At 58.2% G+C, this 23,060-nt stretch overlaps 1 protein-coding gene and 1 long non-coding RNA gene across 3 annotated transcripts; one reads left to right on the top strand and one right to left on the bottom strand.

Annotated features, from left to right (window-relative positions):
* Nucleotides 1-16: 16 nt before the first annotated feature.
* LAMC3 (laminin subunit gamma 3) lies at nucleotides 17-17,915 on the bottom strand. 2 transcript variants are annotated; one of them, XM_019621456.2, is made up of 30 exons: nucleotides 17,674-17,915; nucleotides 14,496-15,273; nucleotides 11,770-11,903; nucleotides 11,386-11,556; nucleotides 10,874-11,004; nucleotides 10,197-10,363; nucleotides 9,858-10,046; nucleotides 9,487-9,604; nucleotides 9,311-9,409; nucleotides 9,045-9,181; nucleotides 7,783-7,896; nucleotides 7,473-7,671; nucleotides 7,218-7,330; nucleotides 6,861-7,079; nucleotides 5,696-5,884; nucleotides 5,382-5,627; nucleotides 5,032-5,185; nucleotides 4,811-4,953; nucleotides 4,557-4,735; nucleotides 4,339-4,477; nucleotides 3,769-3,974; nucleotides 3,601-3,677; nucleotides 3,302-3,436; nucleotides 2,933-3,077; nucleotides 2,662-2,820; nucleotides 2,392-2,494; nucleotides 2,112-2,311; nucleotides 1,880-2,026; nucleotides 1,616-1,715; nucleotides 17-1,128 (listed from the first exon to the last, which is right to left on the bottom strand). In XM_019621456.2, the coding sequence occupies exons 2-30, from the start codon at nucleotides 14,857-14,859 to the stop codon at nucleotides 878-880; spliced, it is 4,728 nt and encodes a 1,575-aa protein (XP_019477001.1). In that variant the 5' UTR covers nucleotides 14,860-15,273; nucleotides 17,674-17,915; the 3' UTR covers nucleotides 17-877. The 2 variants fall into 2 exon arrangements, with proteins under 2 accessions (XP_019477001.1, XP_010719206.1); XM_010720904.3 differs by having other exon boundaries at nucleotides 18-1,128; nucleotides 2,662-2,823.
* Nucleotides 6,118-11,866, top strand: LOC116217291. Its single transcript, XR_004161664.1, has 3 exons — nucleotides 6,118-6,208; nucleotides 8,736-8,821; nucleotides 11,780-11,866. It is a non-coding gene; the product is annotated as an uncharacterized LOC116217291 (long non-coding RNA).
* Nucleotides 17,916-23,060: the final 5,145 nt, after the last annotated feature.

The raw sequence follows: 23,060 nt of genomic DNA, 5'->3' as shown, positions 1-23,060 counted from the left end.
TTTGCACCCGGGATGGACGGGCAGCTCCGTGTTACATGAAGAACTTTTAATGACTACAGCTGTAGCAAGTGTCACCGGCTAAAAAAACAGTGCCGGGAAGAGCAGGAGGGAGGGTGAGCCACATCTCCAACCATGCACAGGCAGGGGCTCGACGTTTCTGTATCAGCAGCAAGCTGGTGTGCTGAGCAGAGGCATGTAACTGTCTTCTCAGGGAGACAGCAGTGGCTGTGACTCCTTGCCTCCCAGCTGAGCCGCATCACGCTGTGCTCTCACTGCTGCGTGGCTTTGCTTTTGCTGAGTGTGGAGCCCCTGCCATTACGCCCCTTGGGCAGGGGGAGGAGATGGGTTTGCTCAGGGCAGGAAAATGCTGTGCCCTTTGCAGACCTTTGGACCAGCAGAAGATGGAGGTGGAGGAATCCAAGGTCTGTGGTAACAGTTTTACAAAGAGCATCACATCAGACTTCAGCAAACCTGAGTTCCAGTGCTGTGAGCAAAGGAGCACAGGTAAAGCAGGTTAACGAGTGAACTGGGCTCCAGCCTGTAATGGAGTGGGGAAGGAGGGATGGAGGAGATTGGTGACAGTTCTTTGTTCTCTGCCTGGTAAAAGCAATGCTGTGACAGCTCTGTCCACACCTCATCCATCCCTTGTGGCTGCTTTGTCTCCTGGCCTGAGGGATGGAGCTGGTGGCTGAAGCTGTGTACAGGGCACTTGGGATGCTAAGTCAGAACCAGTGTGGGTAAGGACCTGAGTGCAGTATTGTATGAAGGGCAATGTAAAGAGCAGCAGGAGAGATGATGCTGATAAAGTGGGTGTCCTTCACTCTGCTGGTCACCGTTGAGGGCAATAGGAAGTGTTGGGGCAGCAGCCAGGGACCCATCATTGCCACTTGGAGCAGCCCTCAGGGAGGCTCCGCAAAATGTCCTCCAGGTTCTGTTTGTCGGCCCGGATCTCCACCAAGTCGCTCTCAAACGCCCGGATCCTATCCTGCTGCAGCTCTGCCTCCTGCTGCAGCTGCCCGAGCCGCGTGGCCAGGGCTCCTGGAGCACTGAGCCGCAGCCGCAGCTGCTCCAGCTGCAGCCGCCCTGCACCCAGCACCGCCTCTGCCTGCATGCCTGGCTCCAGGCCTCCTGGGTGAGGTGAGAGAGTGAAGGTGAGAGACAGGAGCAGGGCAGGATGCAGCCATGCTCTGACCATCAGCACCAGCTGAGTGGGAGGGAGCTGGTACAGCAGGGCATGGAGGCAGGGCAGCGATCATGGATAAGCAAATAGGACTGTGGCTCCAGGCATAGCCTGGGCACATCTTTCTCTTACGTATGGATGATGATTTTTAGCCCTTACCTCAGTCTGCTTCTCTTGGAGATGACAAGGGAAAGCACCGTCCACACACCAGGCATGAGCACATGCTCTGCACACCCCAATTCATTCTACACAATGGCTTTCCCTGACACACAGCCCCAGCAGAAGCTTTGCTGGGACCCAGGGCTACCTCTGGTGCGGGGCATCAAGCTGAGCCTGGACAGTGCTAAATCCATTCCCAACCCCATAACTGGCACACCCCTTCCCCCACACCCCCCAGCACACCCTAGGCCCAATACCCAGGGCCACAGCCCTTACCCAGGCTGTCCAGCAGATCATTCAGGGTCTCGATGTCCGCCATCAGTGAACCCCGGGCTTCCCGCAGGCTTTTTGCCATCTTGCTCATCTCCGTCCCCACCTTGCAACACAGACAGACACCTGGATCAGGGACACTGGTGATCCTTGGCTGGATCAGACAAGGAACAGCCCCAAGGCATTCCCTGTTCTGTGCTGCTCCTGATGCTCTGTGCTGCAGACAAAGCCCCTGGACAGGATACAGCCACACAAGGGGACCTGACTCACCTGCTCTGCCTCCTCCAGGCTCCCCCTGAGCTCCTCAGCCATGCGCTGCTGCTGGAACAGCTCCTGCTGGGTCTCACTGACACGTGTGGTGAGTGTCCTGGTGTCCTTGCGAGCCTGCTTGCTGCCCTGCAGCACAGCCTGAGCCCTCTGCCAATGACAGAGGTGGGGACAGTCACCCCAGCAGACAGTAGCAGGAGTCCTGCTCCCTGCACCCCAATCCCTCTGCTCAGACCTTACTGCTCTCCCCAGCAACACGCTCAGCCTCCTCTGCCTTCTTCCTGGCCACGCTGGAGACAAACAAGGAGTTTCCCAGCATTTTCTCTGCCTGTTTAATCTTCTTCTGGGCCTCCACCATCGTTCTGTCCCGCACTTGTGCCATTCTCCTTCTCAGGGCAGCACGACCCTTTCGATGCCCCAGCGCCTTCCTCATACCTGCAGGGACACCCAACCTTTGGGCACCCAGTGCAGGCACCCAGGCTGTGAGCAGAAATGTTCTGCCTAGAGCCTTTTACCTTCCAAGCTGCCCAGAAGGGACTCTGCATCAGAGATTACTGCTTTCCCTTGTGAGACTGCTGAGGTGGACAGATCATGAGCAGAGCCAGCCCGGTCCTGGAGCTGGGGACGGGAGGGCAGGAGTGAGGCTGGGGAGAGGGCAAAGAGCTGCTGGAGCCCCAGCCCTGTGCCTTGGGTGGGATGCAGGAGAAGGATGCACCCAATATGCCCACATCTCCAGCTGGCACAGGGCTTCCCCATCATTTATTTTGTGGCTAAGCACTGATTACCTGTACAAAGCTTTGAGTGCCCTGCAGGTCCCGGCGCAGCCCAGCTGCCATGCTGAGGGATGCTGTGATGCTCTGCCAAGCTGCTGGCTCCTGCGCCTGCACTGTCTGCTCCAGTGCTGCCACCTCTTGTTCCAGGGCCCCAGCTTGCACCAGCAGCACCTGCTGTGGGGAGAGAGCTACCAACGACTCCAGGAGGGCATCTCCCAGCACAGGAGGGAGCAACACTGATGGGTACAGTATGGGATGCAAACAGGAGCTGGATGCTGCTCACCTGCCCTGGAGCAGCCACCTGCTGAAGCTTCTCAGCCATGCCCACATTTGCCTCCTGGATGGCTTTGAGAGCTCTCCTGGCTTCCACTGCCACCTCTTCCATGCCAGCACCCAGCTCCTTCCATGCCCGTTGGATTTCCTCATACCTATGTGGACAGGATGCCATGGTCACCCAGGGCCAAGCAGTGCTTCAAAGCACAAGTGGCAGCTTGGGATATGGGGAAGGAGTCTGAAACACTCCCAGCATGGAGCACCGTGGCTCTCCACTTTGCAATGCTGCGGTGCGATGAGTTTGTCGGGACTCGGTCAAATCCCCAGGCCAGGGGGAAGGGAATCCATTGCCCCACTCCCCCCACTGCCACCTCCTCACCCGGCTTCCAACTCCTTCTGTGCCTCATGTGCCACTCTCCCCTCTAGCAGTGTCCTCAGGAGCTCATGGCTGGTGTTGGAGGCACCCAGCGCTCTCCTCACTGCCGCCTCCACCTGTGCTGCAATATCCCCGTGCCTGCAGGGACAAGGGGACATGGGGAGGTGTCACTGGGACTGGTCTCTGTGTGCTGGCATCAGACAGGGTCAGGATCTGGGCTTCCCTGTTTCCACCATCACCAACCATGAGCGTGTGCCAGGAAGGTCCCAGCACAGCAGTTGTCCCTGTGGTGCCCAACATACCTCTCTGCCAGCACCCGTGCCTCCATTGCCAAGCGGCTCCAGTTGGTGGGCAGCAGGGGGATCTCCAGGGGAATATCCTTGCGATACAAACAACAGCAGTGAGACCCCAGTGCCATACCCACATGGATCTGCTGCCCCAAGACAGCCACTACCCTCAGGAGTCCGCACCGTGGCAGCCAGAGTGTTGGTAGCGTGCAGGATTTCCCTCTGTGCTGACTGCAGCACAGCCCTGATCTCTGACAGCAGTGTGCAGGTCTTGATGGGTCCGTGGCTGGAGCAGCCACTAGCCCTGATGGCATTGCTGAGATGGCCTTGTGCAGTGCTCAGCATCCCTGACAGCCGTCCCACCTGTGCTGAGAGCATGGCATGGGCACCTGTGGGCATATAAACAGCTGCTTAGTGCAACTCCTGGCTGTGCTGGCCCCCATGGGTGCTTGGGGTTGAAATGCTCACAGGGTGGATCCGCAGCCCACAGTGATGCCCACCACCATCTGTCCCACAATGGCTGTGGGGTTCATTTCTGCCCACCAAAGTGCACCAATCTGCACCTGCCATTGGCCTGCAGCACCCTGCAGTGTTCTGTGCCATTGCCCTCCCAGGCTGTTCTCCCCATCTTTGCCATCCCATTGCTGACACAGGATCCCCTTGCATCCACCCAGTCATGTCATGGCACCCAGCTTCCCTGCAGGGGTGACACAAGGCCTTCTACTCTCCAGCCCCAGTGGGGCTGCCTTTTACCTTGCAGGAGGTGTTGTGTGCTCAGCCCATCTCCCCGGCTTGCATCTCCCATCTCAAGGGGCTGCCCCAGGTGGAGCTCACAGCCCGGTTCTTGCAGCCATTCCTCCACCTCCTGCAGCTTCACTCTGAGCCGCTCCACCTGCAGGTGAGACATGGGGGCATGGCAATGCAGAATGGGGCTGGAGCTCCACACCACCTCGGCAGGGCACAGGGCATACCCCATCCTTCACCAGCCCATAGCAGGTGGGACACGGCTGGCAGCTGGAGCTCGGTGGGTCAGGAAAGAAGTTGGCCTGGCAGCGGTCGCACTTATAGCCCACAAAACCGGGGCGGCAGAGGCAGGTGCTGTTCTCATAGCACTGCGCACTGGCAGAGCCCAGCGGGGAGCAGTTGCATGCTACAATGGTGACAAGAAGATGTCACACCACAACTGCCAGCCCCGTGCTTAGGGCCTAGCTGCCCTCCCCGGTACCTCGACAGCCCCTGGCTGAGAAGCCGAAGAAGCCGTGCTCGCATCTGTCACAGCGCAGCCCTGTGACACCCGGCTGGCAGGAGCACTGCCCCGTCACCGCATGGCACCCGCTGTCCTGGGACCCCATTGGGTGGCACTCACAGCTGTGTGCCAAGGAGCAGAGAGTGTAACGAGCAGGCACCAAGGAGCAAGGCACAGAGTGCCTGCTGTGCCCCACTCACCTCTTACAGCCCACGGCAGCCTGCAGCCCGTAGTAGCCGTGCTGGCACAGCTCACAGGTTCTGCCCAACACGTGTGGGAGGCAGTGGCATTGCCCCGTGCCCGGATCACAGCCCTCCAGCCCCAAGGCTGAGCCATCAGGGTTGCAGTTGCACGCTATGAAGACAAAATGCTGCTTGCACCCCAACATGGAGCAGTGCAGAGAGGAGACAGAAAGCCACTGCTGAGTTCTCATGGCTAACGCAGCCCATTGTTCAGCCTCTAAACCCAGGGGGCATCCCTTCTGCCCGCCCCATTGGGAGGGTCTGGGCTGGGGTGGGGGCAGCAGGGCCAGCTTAGGCCATATACGTACGTGCACACTTCCCAGCAGGGCTGGGGGCCAACGCATCCCCATAGAACCCCGGCTGACACTGGTGGCACTGCTCTCCTGTTGTGTTGTGCAGGCAGCGCAGGCAGCGCCCGGACAAGGAATCACAGTTCCCCACGGCATTGAGGTCCACATTCCCATGACACTGACAGGGGATGCAGGGACGCACGGGACCTCTCTGCCCCAAGGGGTCCCCGAAAAATCCATCATCGCACAGCTCGCAGCGCTTGCCTGCAAAGCAAAAAGTGTGCGGGGGGGTCCAGCTGAACCGCAGCCCCCTTCCCACATCCCAACCTCACCTCTCTGCCCCGGGGGGCAGTGGGTGCACACCACGTCCCCACTGCTGGGCAGCTGAGTGCAGGGTGAGCGGTCAGGGCACGGGCACGGCTTGCAGTCATCGGGTTGCCCGGTGAAGGGATTGCCATAAAACCCGGAGCTGCAGCGCTCGCAGGAGGGGCCCTCTGTGTTGTGCAAGCAGCTGCAGCGCCCTGTGAGATGAGAAATGGAGACGTGGTGCCAGGAGGGATTTGCAGCTGCTACCAAGGAGCCACGCTGTTTGCACGTTACCAAAGCAGCGTCACACTTTCCCCCCGCCCCTCCCCTTGCCCAGCTCTCGTTTGGAGGAGGAGGATGTTGTGCAGGCGTGAGGTGGGTGCAGGCAGCCACAGCATCGTGCCCAAAGTCTGCCGGCGCCTGCAGTAATGGACAACACATTTCCCAGCGCCGAGCTGCCGTGCTCTCAGCCTGGGATGGAAAACACAAGCGGGCGGCTGCGACCCAGCGGGGAGCGAGCGTCTCCTCGAGCCGAGCTGGTGAGTCACAGATGTCCGCAGTCAGCTGGGAATTGGAGGAGGAGGAAGGACCCCCGCCTCCACACAGATGCTTTGCTGAATGGAGGGGGGTCGGAGGGGTTCAGGTGATAGCGGGCTATAGGTTGTGCAGGAGGGAATGGGCATGTTTCTATTTTCCCCACAATTAGGCAGGGACAGGCAATGGCAAGCAAAGGAAAAGCAGGTGGCAGAAAGGAGGAGAAAAAACAGCGGAAGGAAACAGCGAAGGGGCCAGGACATCAAAGCTCTGTCCCAGTTCCCAGGGCTCAGCCCTGTCCCAGCAAGATGCAGCCTGTCTGCAGCCCAGTGTCGTGGCAGAGCAGAGGCACACGCTGAACGAAATGTTTCTTCCAGCCCTTCCCATCCTGCTCATAAAGTTCTGTTTTTCCTTTCCACGTGCCCGGGGTCCCATCCGGGTACTGCACACATCACCTCATCTGCATCTCTTCCCAGCACCGGTCTGTGCTGTTGCTTGCTGTAGGGATGCACAGGAAGCCAGGCAGCATCTTTGAGCCTCTGCTCTGTGTTTCCCTGACCTCCAGGATGGCTTCCAGCATTCCTCAGAACAAGCAAAGACACAGATGTGCTCCCCATGCACACTGTGATCCAGCAAGCAGAGGGACCGGGTGCGCACCTGAGAGTGGCTCGCAGTCCCCATGCTGGTTGCAGGTGCAGGGCACGCAGGCGACAAAGGGGCCACCGAAGGGGATGTCCCGCTTGAAGCCAGGTGCACAGGATTCACAGAAGGACCCGGTGTAGCCAGAGGGACACGTGCACTCCTCCACCCATCCTGCCCGTGTTCCCGCACCGCGGCGAGCCGACGTGAGCTGCACCCGGCTCAGCCACAGCCTGCCTGCAAGGGAGGAGAGCAGAGTGGGGATGGGAGCATGCACAATGGCCCTAGCTTTCCATCCTGCCTGGAAATGCTCCATAAAGCCACGGGTTTAACTGCTGTTCCCAGCTCTATGGGACGCTGCTCACAGCCACCCACCTGGCCTGGGGCCACGGCTCACACGGAGGCGAAGGGCGGTGAGGTTGGAGAGCAGGCGCTGGAAGCTGAAGGCTGACAGCAAAGGCTCTGTGCCCTCCTCTGCCTCATGCAGCCTGTTGGAGGAGGAGCGTGGGAGGAAGGCTTCAGTTCAGCTACCAAACAGTGACCCTGGCACACAGAGCAATCCACGCTATCTCAACCCCCACCATGGAGTTTCAGTGTCCCAAAGTCACCCCAAAGAACACCACAGCACACCTGAAGGTGACAGTCTGCTTCCCATCCTGTGCCTGGCTCTCACTGCTGGACATGGTGACCTCCAGCCCCTCACCCTCCAGCACCAGCTGGATGCCAAGCAGAAACACCCCGCTCTCTGCCCTGGTTCCATTCCCTTCCATTCTCAGCAGCAGGGACAGGGGCTGCCCGTAGCTCAGACGCTGGTTCTGCAGAAACTTCTCTGCGGGAGGAAAGAAAATCTGAAGGACGTGGATGTACCACTCTTACGGATCCCAGTTTAGCAGTGGGGTGCCACACATAGCAGAGCAGACCCCAGGAGCCCAGCACATACCCGGTGCACGGAGGTCCAGTGGTTCCTCTTTTTCCCACTCAGTGCCAATCTCCCCATCAGCCCAGTGCAGAGGCACTGCCACATCTTCCACAGCTGCAGCCCAGCCTTCCAACCCTATGGGACAGCACAAAGGAGAGCAGCGAGCCCCCATACCCCCAGAACCCCAGTGCTGCTTTTGGGGCTCCACCCCTGCCCCACGAACCCCTCTGGTCTCTTGCCAGGAACCAGCACTTTGCAGCGCCCAGCTTCATCCAGGCTCTGTGCTCTCACAGTGGCCCTGGCTGCCCCCATCCCCCCATCCTCATCTGTTTATTTGCTTAGAGTTGCAGGAAATTGTTATCTTTAAACTTTTGCCCCCCTGCTTGTGCTGCGGCACCGTGGGCTGGAATGTGCAGGAAGCACAGCAAGGGACGGGGTGTAATTGCATTACGGTTGGTTTCCTTTGGAAATCAGTGAAACTCTCCCCCGCTCTCAGCAATTATTTATTTCTTCCAGTCCTGTGTGCCCTCCCTAAAGGAGCAGTCCCAAACTGGCGAGACCACAGGAAGGAAGGGGGAAAGACACTGCATGAAGCCTCGTTTCCTTTCCAGGCTGCACAAGACAGGACAGGAATTGGCAGAGGGGTTTAAATGCCAGCAGGATAAATGCCGGCTGTGTGTATTCAGCTCCGTCTGCACTTCAGGGTGCAGGCAATGCAGAGCTGGACATGCGTACCCCTCGTGGATACATGGTTACCCGTGGTGGGTACCCGTACCGTGCCCCTGCTGCACAGCAGATGGCATGCTTTCCCCAAGCATCCCACATCCACACATCTCCCTGGATGCCAATGGGGAAATCCCCCAGTCCACCTCCTGCCCTGCCGTAGTCCAGCCACAGGTGGGGATGGAGAGGAGGGGGGTGAATTTCCCTCCATCATTTTTGTTTGTAACATTCTGACCCTTTTTTTTTTTCAGTGCTCTGGCAGTCCTTGATGTGCCCAGCCCTGCAGTGCACCCTAAGCCATGGATAGAACACAGAGGGATGGAAGGATGCCCTGAGGGTGAGCCTGCCCCTTGTGGAGCTGGGGGCAAAAACAGAGATTTGACAGCAAAATAGAGAAAACGCAGATAAATTCCCCTCCCAACCATCAGCATCGGCGACTCCCAGAGCTGGGTACCCAGCCCCAAGGAGGAGGGATGCTCAGCCCCAGCCTTTCCTAACCTTCCAGGTTTCCTGGCCCAAGCCCATATCTTCCACCTCATCCAGGGCCATGAATTCCATACCTTCCCTGAAGTCGGAGTGGATGTGTGTCACCTCGTAGCCATCTGCTGCCGTACAGACGGCGGAGTGGCCATAGCAAAAACAGCTGGTGCAACCAGTGGGGGTGTGGGGCTGTAGGTTGAACCAGCCGGGCTGGCACCTGGTGTGGGCATGAAACAAGATCACATGGCACGGGGCAGGTAGAGCTTCAGGGAACCATATGGCATCCCGGGGGCTGATCCCAGGCTGGAAAGGAGCCACAGCCCCATCCTCATCCCGCAGTGCTTACCTGTTGCACAGGTGCCCCTCCACCTTCTCTTTGCAGGTGCAATGCCCAGTGCTGGGGTCACAGGTGCCCACGCTGCCCGCAGGGTCACAGGCACAGGGTCTGGCCGGGCCAAGATGTGAGTGTAGGATGAGCCCTGGTCCCATCCCATCTCCCACCACGGCCAGGGCCCCCCTCACCTGCAGCCTCCCTCGCTCAGGCTGTGGTAGCCATCCTTGCAGCGCTCGCACTTCCAACCTGTCACGTTGGCTTTGCAGGTGCAGGTCCCTGATCTGTCACACTGGGGCCGCAAGGAACCTGCAAGGACACAGCCAACCTGAGCTGCCCACAGGTGGGCAGGTGACGGGGGGACCCTGTGCTCGAGGCCAGGGCCAGGAACTGTGCCACGGCAAGGAGCCCACCCCAAGCAGGGTGAACCCAACCCCCCGCGTGAGCCTTTTCATCCAATAGATGAGCTTGGCAAAACGCAGTGGTGCAGCAGCCCTGTGGCACAGCCAAAGGTTGGGGAGCACAGGAACGAGCCCTCCCCTCCCACCCACACCCCACACACCTGCGGGATGGCAGTGGCAGGGCTGGCAGGCAGCCTGCTGCTCCCAGCGGTAGTGGTTCTGCCGGCACTGCTCGCAGCGGGGCCCGGCCGTGTTGTCGCGACAGTTGCGACAGTGCCCCCCGTGCCCGGTGCGGCGGAACAGCTCCGCGTCGTAGAAGCATTCCTCCGAGCGGCCGCTGCAGTTGCAAGCTAGGGGGGAGCCAGGAGGGCCGGTTGGGGCCGGGGGGCTCGGATGAGGGTCCTTGGGGTGATGCTGTGGATGTGGTGCTCCCCAGGCAGAGCAGCCTTGCTGGATGTGTTCCTCACCACCACCACGAGCCCAAGACGGGTGCTACTCACGGAGGCACTCGTTGGCAGCCTCGGCGGTGCCGCGCGCCCACGGCCGGTCCTGGTAGAAGGGCTGGCAGTGCTGGCAGTCGGGGCCGGCCGTGTTGTGCTGGCACACGCACACCAGCCGTCCTGCCTCATCCGGCGCGCACTCGCTGGCGTGACCATTGCATTTACACCTGCGGGAAACCCGAGCTGCTCTGAGCGCTGCTGAACGGGGATGGTGCTCAAACTGTTGTGCTGGGGTGGCCGAGTCCCCGAGGCAATCCCGTATGGGAGGTCACACGCTGAGGGTGGCCATGAGGAGTATTAAGCAGCTCCAGCTGCTGCAGCCCAGAGGGCTCAGACAGAAAACGGTGCTCCCGGAGCACGCCCAGCCCTTGTGCCCAGGGGCAGGCAGCTCTCAGTGGGGTGGATGTGATGTTTTGTGGCTGGTTTCCTACCTCCCTGCTTGGAGAAGGGCACGGCACAACCCCAGAGCAGCACTGCTGATATCTCTGCCCACATCGGCTCCCAACCCCACCGTGGGCTGCTTCAGCTTCTGGGGCTGCAGCTGTGTCAACCCCTCCAGCAGCATTAGGGTTCCATCTAAGTGGTTTGCTCCTCAAAATGCAATTCAAGCTCTGGAGCTGCCCCAAGCCGCACGCATGGCCCCAGGACCCTCCCTGCAGCCCCATCCCACCCCTCACCTGCCGCCAACAGAGAAGTCGGAGATGGCATAGTAATACGACTGCAGCACCTTGGGGTCCTTGAAGATGTCATCCCCAAAGGTATTGAGGCGGTTCAGGGAGATGAGCAGGTCGGTGACGGTCACCCACTCCTGCAGGGGACATGGGGAAAGTTCCCTGCAGTTAAGACTGGGCCACCAGTACCAACTCCGACCAGGGCACGTCCCACTCCCTTCCTGTCTGCAGGACAGTGTGGGGGCTTTTCATAGAATTATAGAGTCATTCAGTTTGGAAAAGACCTCTCAGATCCCCAAGCCCAACCCACCCCACTGTGCACACTGACACATCCCTCAGTGCCACATCTCCATGGTTCTGGAGCACCTCCAGGGACGGTGACTCCACTGCTCCCTGGGCAGCCTGTGCCAGCCAATACCTGACCACTCTTTTGGAGATGAATTTTTTCTTAATATCCCAACTATTTCACCCTCGTCCCAGGGCTCCTTGTTGTCACTCCTCTCCCACCCCACTGGTACCTGCAGTGTGGGACTCCCATCAAAATTGTAGGCACTGGGACGGCCCTCGAGGGTGGAGAAAGCCACGTTGCCACCACTCAGTGGGGAGATGTCACTGAACTCGTCGGTGCAGAAGGCCACCTGCTCGTCCTCACCTGGCCGCAGGTACTGCCTCTGCCGCTTCCTGTAGGTCTTACAATCGTAGAATCATAGAAACACTGAGTTTGGAGAAGACCTCTGAGTTCCTCAAGCCCAACCCATCCCACCATGCCCACTGACACATCCCTCAGTGCCACGTCTCCACCGTTCTGGAACTGCTCCAGGGGCAGTGACTCCACCACTCCCTGGGCAGCCCGTACCAATACCTGACCACTCCTTCAGCGAAGGAATTCCCTAATATCCAACCTTCTCACAGGACGCGCTGTAGAACTGGAAGGGCACCCAGGGGCCATCGGAATGGCTGCGCTTGTAAATGGCGAAGCTCTCGGGGCGACTGGTGTGGAACTTCAGGCGCACGTAGGTGATCTCGTAGGACTTTCCTGGGGACACAGCCACCATGATGTCTTCCTCTTCCATCCCAGTTGGGACAGTGGCCAACAGCACCAGGGCCAAAATCATCCCAGTGCTACATCCCACGTGGCTGCTGGCATTTTCCCAGGGTGGGCAGAATTTGCCATCCATCCATCTGGATGCCACTCCCCAAACCCTGCTCAGCCCCAAATCAGCTCTTGACTCCACTGCAACCTTTGCACGAAGGCAACGGGTAGGTGGTGTGGGCCAGGAGCTGGTGCAAAGCCAGGGACTAAGCAGCAGCTGGGAACAATCAGGTCTTGGTGCTCATCATCATCCCCCATGCAATGGGAAGAGGGTCAAGGGCAGTCCATTTCCAGGGAGCTGCACGCCAGGACCCGGCCTTGCTGCTGCCTTTATTGGGCTGAAGACAAACAGAGGACATTGATCCCTGGGGTGGCCAACACAGCTCTGAAATATCTTGAAAGAACTGCTACAAAAAGGGAGGGAAACTACACCAAAGTGAACATCAGAACTGCCTAATTGCCACAGATGAAGGACCGGCTCAAAGAGCGGATTGCTCCATCGCAGCACCGCTCCTGACTGCACAAAACAATTAGCTGTGAGGTTTTGGCTTTATTTGAAAAGATAATGAGTTGGGAATGTTAGAGGGGTTATTCCAGGACTAGGAAAACAAGTCTTTAATTGGGCCCATATGAATACTGTCGCGTATGTGCTGCGACTTTGCTGCGGGGGAGCTGAGCCCAGCCTGGCTACCGGCACTGGGGACATGGAGACTGGGCCACCTACCCTGAGGTAAGCGTGGATGGGAAGGTGCTGTGACAACATGGCTGGGCTGCTCCAGGATTACCTCTCCCCAAAGCCCCCGGGACATGGCTGCACCGATGCTGGTGGGATGCCCTTGTCCCAGCCCCACAGGCGCCCGTTCCCAGACAGCACGGCCCCGGGGGACCCTTGGCCAAGCAGAGGGGTCGGGAGAGGGCTGGAGCTGTGAGCTGTGTCAATAAACAGCCCCTGCCCCAGGGGACCCTACTGCAAGGAGGAGGTCAGGGGGCCCACGTGGGGGCTGCAGCTCAGGCAGAGAAAGCGCGCTGCGGTTATCCCAAGCGATGCGTGTTTTTTTCCAGACAGTCCCTTTTGTTGGCCAAATTGCTTTCTCTTCCTTCAAAGAAACCCAGAGTGCAGCCCACGATGTCTCCCTGGCAGGGAGCAGGGCTGGCACACTGCTGGGTGGGGACATCAGGGACAGGGGTGTGGGTGGCAATGGGAGGGGATGGTGACCAGGACTCCCAGCTCCCCAAGGAACTCCAATGCCTTTTGCTTTTCCAAAGATATGGGTATGTTGGGTTCCTCCCTGATGCCAAGGCAAATGCAACCGTGCTCAGAGTTAGTGATCCTCTCCAAGTCCTGCAGCTTGGATGCACAGCTAAAGACTCGTTGAGCAGGGAGATTCAAGGGAGGATAATCTAATTAATGCCAATCAACAGCATACAGGTAAACACGGGTCTCGTCCAGCTCACCCTACACCCATTTAATAAGCTGCACAGGCAGCTCCCCAATACAGCCTCATGAGTGAGCTGATAGGGGCTCAACGCATGGGGTCACAGGTCCATCACTGCAGGCGTGGGTGCAAGGACTCATTTGGGGCCATGTCCCAGGGGCTGCAGGGTTGGGCTCAGCACCAACATTTGGGTTTTTCCTCTGTAACCCATGTGTAAGCATTAAAACATTAAAAATTGTCTGCAGCTGGGGCTAAAAATGGGGCCCAGAGGCAATGGAAAAGGTCAGGCAGAGATGTGCCTGGCACTTTTTAGTGTAGCAAGATATATGGGGCATATAGAAACAAGGAGCCCAGTACACGTGCAGAGGGAAGCACTGGCTCTGGAAGGGATGCAGGGAGCTTGGTCCATATTACAGCCTTGAATGGGACTGCTCCAGCATCGTTTCTCATGTGCAGGGGGAGCTCAAAGCAGACGTCTGCCTGCTCGCAGGGGGCTGGGATCACAGTGATCCTGCAGGGTACAAACCGACCCAGTGCCTGTCTGTGCCACAACCCCTCACTGCCGCCCTGCAGCACCGATGGCAGAAGACAGCAGAGAACCAAGGTTTTATAGTGCTGGCCAATAGCCAAGATAGTTTAGATGGCAGCAAAACGCAGGAAAAAAAGATCCTTTTTAGCATGCTAGGCATGATCCCACAGGCTGTACGCACCCTGCAAGCACAGTATTTAAAACAGAGGGTCGGCTCTCAGCTGAGGAACCCTGCCAGGGCTGCACGGCATTTACAGGGCTGTGAGTCCCCTAAAATATACATGGCATCCTCGGCGCTGCGTGGGGATGAACGGGCACGGGGCTGTGCACCCACAGCCTGCAGAGCTCCTGCTTGCCTCCCTCTCTGTAAACCCACATCAGCTTTGCAAAGAGGAACTGGGGAGCACACAGCACACACACGTGTCCTCTCCTTGCAACGGACCAGGAGACGCTCTTAGCAATGAGCTCTCAGCAGAGAGCACCCTCCCTCCTTGCACCCCACAGCCTGCACGGGGCGTGGGGCACCTCACCTCCAACCCGGTGCCCCACGCTTCCCTCTCCCACACCTACCCAGGTGGAGCGTGATGTTGACGGAGTTGGGATGCTGGATGCCGAAGGCCATGGACTGGCTCTGCCACCAGGTGCTCTCCTCCTGGCTGTGGAAGTCGGTGAGGAAAGAGGCGTTGTGGTGCAGCAGCGGGTCGGCGGCATCGCAGCGCTGGCACAGCTGGCTGGCATCGCGTGCGCCCATCTGCAGGCAGTAATCCTCGGGCGGCGAGCCGCACGTGTTGGTGACCAGCGGGACGCGGCCGAAAGCGGCGTTCTCGAAGACGGGCATGCAGCGGCGGGGCTGCCCCCGGGGGTCGTAGCAGGGGGACGAGCTCGCAGTGGCCAGCACCAACCCCAGCAGGGCCAGCGCCCTGAGCCGGGTCATGGCGAGGATCGGCTCGCTGCGCGCTGAGCCTCCTCCGGCTGGCACGACGAGATGGGATGGGTTGGGATGCGATGCAATGCGATGCGATGGGACAGGCCCCCAGCCCGGCACCTCCTCTCGCTCCGAGGTCCATCTGCTGGATGCTGCTGGGAACGTCAAACGCTCCGTGCGCGGTGCCGGCAGTGGGGCTGGAGCTCCCCCCAAGGCCACGTCGAGCCCCACGGGTGGGGTTGAGCAAGCTGCAACCTCCCCAGCTGGTGCATCCCAGCCCCATCACTTCGGGAATGCATGGGTTTGGGTCTTTGGCCACTGAACATCTCCATTCCCCAGCAGCAGAGATGAGCCTGTAGCAATTCCGTCCCCACCTGTTCACTGTCCCCTCAAATTCAAGGAGGCTGCCAATTTTCTCACAACCTGAAAAGCAAGGAAAAAGCGTGAAAGGCTCTGAAGCACCTCTCCAGTCCCCTTTTCTCCTCCCACCTCACTGACCCACTGCTCTCCACTCTCACCAACCTTCTTGGGACGTGGCTCTGTGGTCCTCCACGCCAGCACCCACAGGTGGGGGTCCCAACCTTGATCTGCCATGGCGACAGCCCAGTCCTCTGAGCCAAAATATGCCCCCATGGGTGGGGAAATCAGACCCCCGTATACCCCTCAAATCCCTTCAGAAGGGGATGCTCGTTGCACAGAGCCTGTGCCAGGACTGTGGCACCCTCCGAACTGTGCATGTTGGACCCATGCAGACAGGAGAGCAACTGCACAGGGTCCCAGGCAGGCAGGGATGGTGCCATGCCTCACCCTTCCCACCAGCCCCACTCTGTGGTGTTGGCTTTGCAGAATTTGGGTGCATGAAGGAGCCCCGCTTCTCCCCAAGCTCCGCTAAACTGCGCTGCCCACAGAAACCCGGGAAATTTAGCCCTCATCTATAATTTAAGCTCCTTTCCTCTCCCTTCTCCTCTTATTTATTTTATTCTCCTCAGTGCACAGTGCAGGGAGAAAGCACCGGAGGGAAGCTGTGAATCAGAGGTCCTCAGCAGCAGCTCCCGCAGCAGCGCCGCTTCAAAGCCCCATTACCATATATTGACCCAGTGCTGACAGCCTGATCAGCTCTGCTGGGAATGGCCAATTTCCCACTGCCGAGAGCTGAGCTCCATCTGCCTGAGAGCCAACGGCCAGTGGCAAAGGTTTAGGGGGAAAGAGGAGGGTTTCCAGATCAGCATTCACCCCTGGAGTCTCTAGGGCCAGTTTCAAGGTGGGATCTGTGTCTTACGTGGATGAGGCTTGTTGGGTGTTTTGCTGCCTTGCTCAAACAGGTTGGCCACCTCCAAGGGGACCCCCAGACACTAAATGCACCCAGGAGATGATTTCCCCACCATTCATCCTCTCCTGCAGAGGGGCTTGGGATGGAGTCGTGATGCTGTACAGTCAGGGCTGGAGGCAGATCCTGGCATGCATGCATTCATGCAGTGTGCAGGAGCACCCAGACCCATGGTGGTCTGTGAGGCCATCACCCAGATGTCACTTTCCTGTATCCACATATGTCCAAATATATCCAAATATTTCCTGCACCAGATCACTCCCTTTTCTCTGAGAGCAAGATGCTGGAGGCATCTTCCCTTCCACCTCTGGGCAGTGACTTCACATGAGAGCTCTCATGTCACCTTGCCATGGGCAAGCATCACCTCGTCAAGAAAAATAGCTAAAATTGGTTATGGGAATCCCTCATTCTTCAGGACATGGAAGAGCTGGAACAAGGGAATCCAAAGGAACCATTAGAGCTTGGGTTTGACCCAGTCTCTGCACACAGAGCTGTGGTCTGAGCATGGTGGGGACATGGGGACCGCACACTGCCCCAGTGCCACCACCCCACCATCACTGCCCCACACCAACCTGGCACCTCGCAAGGGTTAAGAGCGGTGGAGGCGGTGAGGAGCAAACGTTCTTCTGATTTGCTTAATGAACGTTAATTAAGAAGACAGAAGATAGCATATTCCTTCAGGGGAGAGATGAAAGGCCCCGTTAATTAAATCTAGAGAGTGCGCACAGGGCCGAGTGATCCGGCTTCTGATCAGAGCTGACAACGCGGCACCGGGGCAGCAGAGAGGTGTGTGAGAGTCACAGTTCTGACCCTCCCACGGCCCCGTACAAAGGCAGGGTACAGGGACAAGGCAATGAGAGCACAGCATGGGGACCTGGGCATGGGATGGTTCAGTGGCCCCATCCCGCAAGACTGGAATCCCATCCTTGGTGAAGACGTTGCCAAGCAGTGTAAATAACTGTGGAGCCTCTCTTCATCGCGGTGGCTTATTTTGTAAACCTGAACTTTGCAAAATGTCACAAAAACAGAGAAATGGGAGGCCTGGGAGGAGTAAATCGTTGTTAGGAGTTCCCCAGGATGGCGGCAGTCGTGTTCCTGCTCAGTGATGGCACACAGCGGCCCCAGCTCAGAGAGTGGGGTCATACATGGCACTGATTGCAGAGAGTATTTAATTAGTATGGCCGTAAATATAGCCCAAGCAATGCCAACCAGGACGCCGCAGCATCACAGGAAGCTTTGCCAAGGCAGCAGATGAGGGAGGACAGAGGCAAAGCACAGCACTCAGTTCTGCTTTGCCCCCTCCTCACCATGCGTTTGGCATTGGAAGAGTCTGGAAATACCTTTCTGGAGGCAACCACACCCAAATTCTCTCCCTGTTCATCACACAGTGAGCAGGAACATCCCAGCTCCCTCGCACCATGAGCTCACCACATCCTGCACATGCTGAGGGCCCTGCCCAGGGACACGGGGTGACACCAAGCTGTCCCAGGACTTACCTCTCACAGCTCACGTCCCCTGATGAGCCAGCAGCGCAGGACCAGCCCCTTCCAGGCACAGCCAAAAAAGCCCTTTCCCTGCCTGAGCTCATCAGTATCTTAATGACACCAGTAGAGAAGCTTCAGAGTCCCTAATCGCTCATCACATTACGGCTGCTCACAAGTGAGGCCAACCGCTACAAACCTCCTCTCAGCCTTTCTAATTAACGAGCAGGAGCTCAGGCTCTCCCAGCCCAAAAGCAGCATCTCAGATAAAGTCAGCAGCCTCCCTTGATAAACCCCATTAATGGGCTTGTTAGCATCACCTGAAACCGCCTCATTTGCCAGAGAGGCTCAGCTGTCTGTCCTGTTCTGCCTCCTGTTTCTAGTCCATCCATCCGTCTGTCCTTTCATCCATCTGTCCATCCATTCATTCACTGACACAGGAGGTGGGGGAGTCCCCATCCCCATTGAGGTGTTCCAGAGCCATGGAAATGTGGCACGGAGGGACGTGTCCATGGGCATGGTGGGATGGGTGGACGTTGGGCCTGGGATCTGAGAAGGCTTTTCCAGCCTTAATGACTCTACGATTCCATGATCCATCCATCTGTCCATGCATCCATCCATCCATCCATCTGCCTATTCACCCATCCCACTGTGGCAGGAGCTGTGGATGTGCCCAGCACAGCTGCCCCTATCCCTGTGCCTTGGTGCCGTGCCCTGTGTGTCCTCTCTCTAGGAGACCAGTGACAGCTGAGCAGCAGCAGATGCCACCAGATGGTCACCCCAATCAGAGACCCTGCTAAACCGATGATCGGGGCAAGGCACCGAAGCCCCCTCATTTGCTAATTGAAACCCCCAGCCTCTGTGCTGGTCCCATGGGGGGACAGGAGTGAGCTGGGGACAGCAAAGCCCCCCTGTGTGCCATTGTGTGATGAGCTGCATGATCTCAGTGCTTGGCTGGTGATGGCCCTCCCAATCCTGCCATCAACAGGAGCTGGACCACGGTGCTCTGTGACAAATCAGGAGCTGCTGTGATACCTCTGACTTTAAAGCAGGAGAAATAACCCCCATAACACGATTCACCGTGTCTTTATATCCCGAAGCGTGCCGCCCGGGCTGGGGCGGGGGCTCCCTTTTAATATTCTGATGGAAAACAGTGCCCTGATCCAATTACCACAGGGATTTGGGAGCACTCAGCAGCTTGGATGCTGCAGCTCCAGTGCAGGGCAGGAACAAACCCAGGGCTCAGACTGGGGCTGTTCTGATGGCGATTCACCCCGACAGCAGCTGGGCTGTACTGGGAAGCACTGGTGGGAACTGGGAGCTTCGGGCAGGCAGAGCATCGCACCGAGCTGAGCTCTATGCCAACATCCCTGCAGCTTCCTCTGAGGGCAGGGATCCCACACCAGCCCTGCTGTAATCCCACATCACCAATTCCCACCGGCAGCCACGAGAAAGCGCCCTCAGATGGCAGCATCAGCGTGGCTGGAGGGTGAGACACTGCTTTCATTGCCCATCGCTGTGCCCAGAGCAAGCAGGAGCAGCACAAACCCTCCACACACACACACACACACACACACACACATTCCCTTTATAATTGCAGTTTGGTCATTTTTACCACCGTATTTTAGATCAAGCACAACAAAGCCCATTCTGGTGCCAGGAGTGATTTATCCCTTTCAGCACTCCACAACCCGTGGACATATTTCCCAGCCTGCAAATAGTCAGGCATTCCTTAACCAACAAAACAAAGCAAAACAAAACCCTGTTGTATTATTTTCCCCACATCAAATGTTATTTTTTCGACCAACAGAATGCTGTTTTCCCATCGTTGCTTCCAGGCTGAGCTCCCAGGGGGTGGGATCCCATCCCCATTGGCACATCCCATTGCTAACAACTGGGGTTTGCCCTCAGGTTTTCCTGCATCCCTCAAGCGCCGGCTGCCAGGAGGACAAAACGCTCCCAAACCCATTCAGGAACCGAAGCTCTGCCCTTCAAAGCCTGAACGCAGGAGATCACAGGGAGGCAGCACAGGGAAGTTGCTAGGAGATGGGGGTTTGGGATGCTGGATGCCATGAGCAGGCAGCCCTGAGCACCCTGAGTGGGACCCGCACCGGATCCATCCCACCCCCAGGGGCTCCAGCTTCCCACAGCAAGGGCGGATTATGGAGAATCAGCTCCGATCGATCCTCTGCAGCGGCGGAGAAAAAATAAAGGAACAAAAAGAGATTTCTCACTCGTGGAGGATTTGGGGGTTTTGTTGTGTTTGGAGGGGGGAATAAGGCTGAGGGAGGGCTGCGCACAATGGGGTGGCACCGGGAGCACAGCGGGATCCGGTGATGCTGCACTCCACGGGGTGTATGAGCACAGCCCACTGCATCCAAAGTGTGTGCAGGGCATGGGAATAGGGTGGGAATGGGGTATGAAGTGGGTATGGGGTGGGTGTGGGGTGGATATAGAGTGGATATGATATGGATAGATGTGGGCATGGGATGGGTATGGAGTGGGTATGGGTGGCTATGGGGTGATTATGGGGTGGGCATGGAGAGGGCGTGGGATGGGTGTGGGGTGAGCATGGGTTGGGCATGGGTCGAGTATGGAGTGGGTAGGGGTGGCTATGGAATGGGTATGGGATGGGTATGGGGTAGGCATGGGGTGGAGTATGGGGTAGGCATGGGGTGAGAATGGAGTGGATATGGGAGGATATGGTGTGAGCATGGGGTGGGCATGGGATAGGCATGTTCTGCACCCAGCACAGGAGCTTTGGCTTCTTCCTTCTCAGGTCAGGGTTCCTGGCACAGAGCAGAGGAGCAGAGATGCACATCCTATGGCCCAATGCTGCCAAGACCCACACGAAGTGCCCAGCCTTGGGGGAACACACGGGACATTAAAAAAGGGTGTCTGAAGCCCAAATGTCTCACAGGGTGATGTGGGGACACACTGGGATGCTGTAGGGTCAACCCATGGCCCTGTAGGCTGTATCAGTCCCCATTTGCAGCACAGCTCAACTCACCTCTCTGCCCACTTAGCGATGCTCAGTTTGCCCATTCCTTAACATTCCCATATTCGAGGTGTTCAGAGAGTGCCCTGCGCCCTGCCAAGGAGGGGAGTCACAGAATCACGGTCACCAGACAGGGGATGTGAGACAGGAACCCTGCAGCCAAACACGGGGAGTCCCCAAGGTCTCCCTGGGCATTTTTGTGACCCAGATTGGCATCGCCCCATGGCTGCTTGGGATGAGGCTCACGCAGCTCCTTTGCATTCCGCGCTCAGCAGCCGTGCAGCACAGGGGCGAAGATCTTTGAAGGCTCTGCCCTTTCATTATTAATATTATGATGATGTCTGACGCCGCCTGTGTGCAGAGATGGCTCCCGATGGCACACATCCAAGCACAGCACTTGGCTCCTGGCAGCCAACCCCGGCCCCCAGCCCTGCTCAGCAATGGGGGAATCGCTGTGAGATGGGGATTTCTGCCCCTCCAGCCTTGATCCAATGGCTGGAAACCCGTGGGCTTTGAGCCTGCAGGCACCCATCCCCTGTTCTGCAGTGTTCTGCGGGTGCAGACCCCTGCCCCAGTCCCATCTCAGGGTGTCCTGCTGCCCTCAGGTCTGTCCCCATCTCCAAAGCATGGGGCCAACAGGAGCCCAGCTGTGATGCATGCAGCTCTTCTCGCTTCCTCCAATCGCAGCACAGAAGACAGCATCCAAACACGATATTGAAATACCATATTTCAGCACACAGCTCTAATCCCAAGTTGCTTTAGTCATTTTTTGCCCCAGGCCCAGCCCGGCATCCTCAAGCAATGAGGGCAGAGCCTGTTCAGGGCGGGCAGAGCCGCAGCTCCCAACAGGACCCACAGCCTCACATCAAACATTTCTCCAGTTTTTGCCCTCAGGCCATAGCCTGAGACATGAATCATGCCACGCTTGCGGGATCAATTTGCGTTGGGCTGCCAGGAGGAGCCCCTCCCCATCCCACCACGCTCCTAGCCCTGGGGTGCTCCCCGGGCACCTGATCCCACATGGCACAGCCCTGGGCTCTGGGGCCGGTGTCACCATGCTCTGCAAAAGCCACGCATGGGAGCGATGCCCCCTGGGGGTGCCCCCTCCTGTGTCTTCATGGTGGGTGACATGAGGCAACACAGCATGGCGTGAGTCAGCAATGAGCCCAAGCAATATGTCCGGGGAGGGCTCGCCTTGAGCATCACTCAGGGCCCCCAAAGCATGGAGAGCCACCGATCCTGCACCCACATCCCCAGTGGGCACCCTATGGGGATGCACCTTGGGCACAGCAAGGCTGCATGGCATTGCTCCCCGAGTGTCTCATCCCATCTTATGGCAGCACCCATGATGATACTGAGGGTTATGTCAAGGTATGTCGGATTGCAAATTAAACTGCGCGGTCCTGGCTCCATCTGCAGAAAATGAGTTGCTGGACTTGGAGAGTGTCCAGTTGCTCAGCTCGGCGTGCCTAACACCGAGGGCTGACAAGCCACTGAATCACTCCTCCCCGCGCTGCCAGGCTGCGTGAAGCCAAGATACATTTCTTTTAATGATAAGTTTTTATTGTTTGGAGTTCAGCTCAAGCAGCCCCCTGGCGCCTGGGGCCTCGCGCTGCCAGAATGGCACAGACCGCCACGGGTGGAACGAGTTGGATGGTCTCATCCACGGGGAAGGAGCTGGGCTGCTGGCCATCAGCATCACCCTGTACATCCAACAGCATCACCAGAGCCAAAGCTGGGAGGTGCACCTGGCCAGCAGACAGCCAACGTTTGGTACCATGCGCACACCGCAGAGCTCCGTTCCCCTGTGCCCCTCCTGGAGGGTTCTCCAGGGGTTTCTTGGCAGAGGAGGCTCCATCCTCCCCCCACTGCTGGGCTCAGGATGCTCTCTGAACCTCTCAGCAGCTCCTGCCTGCAGGTCAGACATGCAGCGGATGAAAGATTTAAAGGAGGTGCCGCAAAGGGACGGGAAAGAAAAACCACATCCTAGCTCGGAGTGGTGGTGGTAAATCAGGCGGGCGCTGCTCCTTTGGGCTGGAAATGGTGGGATTTGGGCAAAATGCTTCACTCGGTGCCAATAGTGGGCAGACCCACATGGTGGGGGTCCTGCTAATGCCCCCCCAGGACAGGTCTGTGGGTTTTACTACCCATCGCTTTGGCTAACCCTTAGCACTAAGGCTTGGGGCGATGTTTCCAGTGTTTTCCAGCTGGGGGAGCCGATCCCAGTGTCCCCCTGCCCTGCCCAGACCCCTCCTCCCACTGAGGGCAAACCCACCCGAGGGGCACAGTGATGCTGAGCCCCATGAACACGAAGTGCTGCCCCCAGGATTGTGGCCATGTAGAGGGGGTGAACGGCCACGACTTACCCCCAGAACAGCCCCAAACCGCCTTACCTGCTGCGGAG

Source organism: Meleagris gallopavo, chromosome 19 (assembly GCF_000146605.3).
Source record: "Meleagris gallopavo isolate NT-WF06-2002-E0010 breed Aviagen turkey brand Nicholas breeding stock chromosome 19, Turkey_5.1, whole genome shotgun sequence".
NCBI lineage: Eukaryota > Metazoa > Chordata > Aves > Galliformes > Phasianidae > Meleagris > Meleagris gallopavo.
Note: the sequence above shows the minus strand (reverse complement) of the source record. Positions and strands in the feature narration are given on the sequence as shown.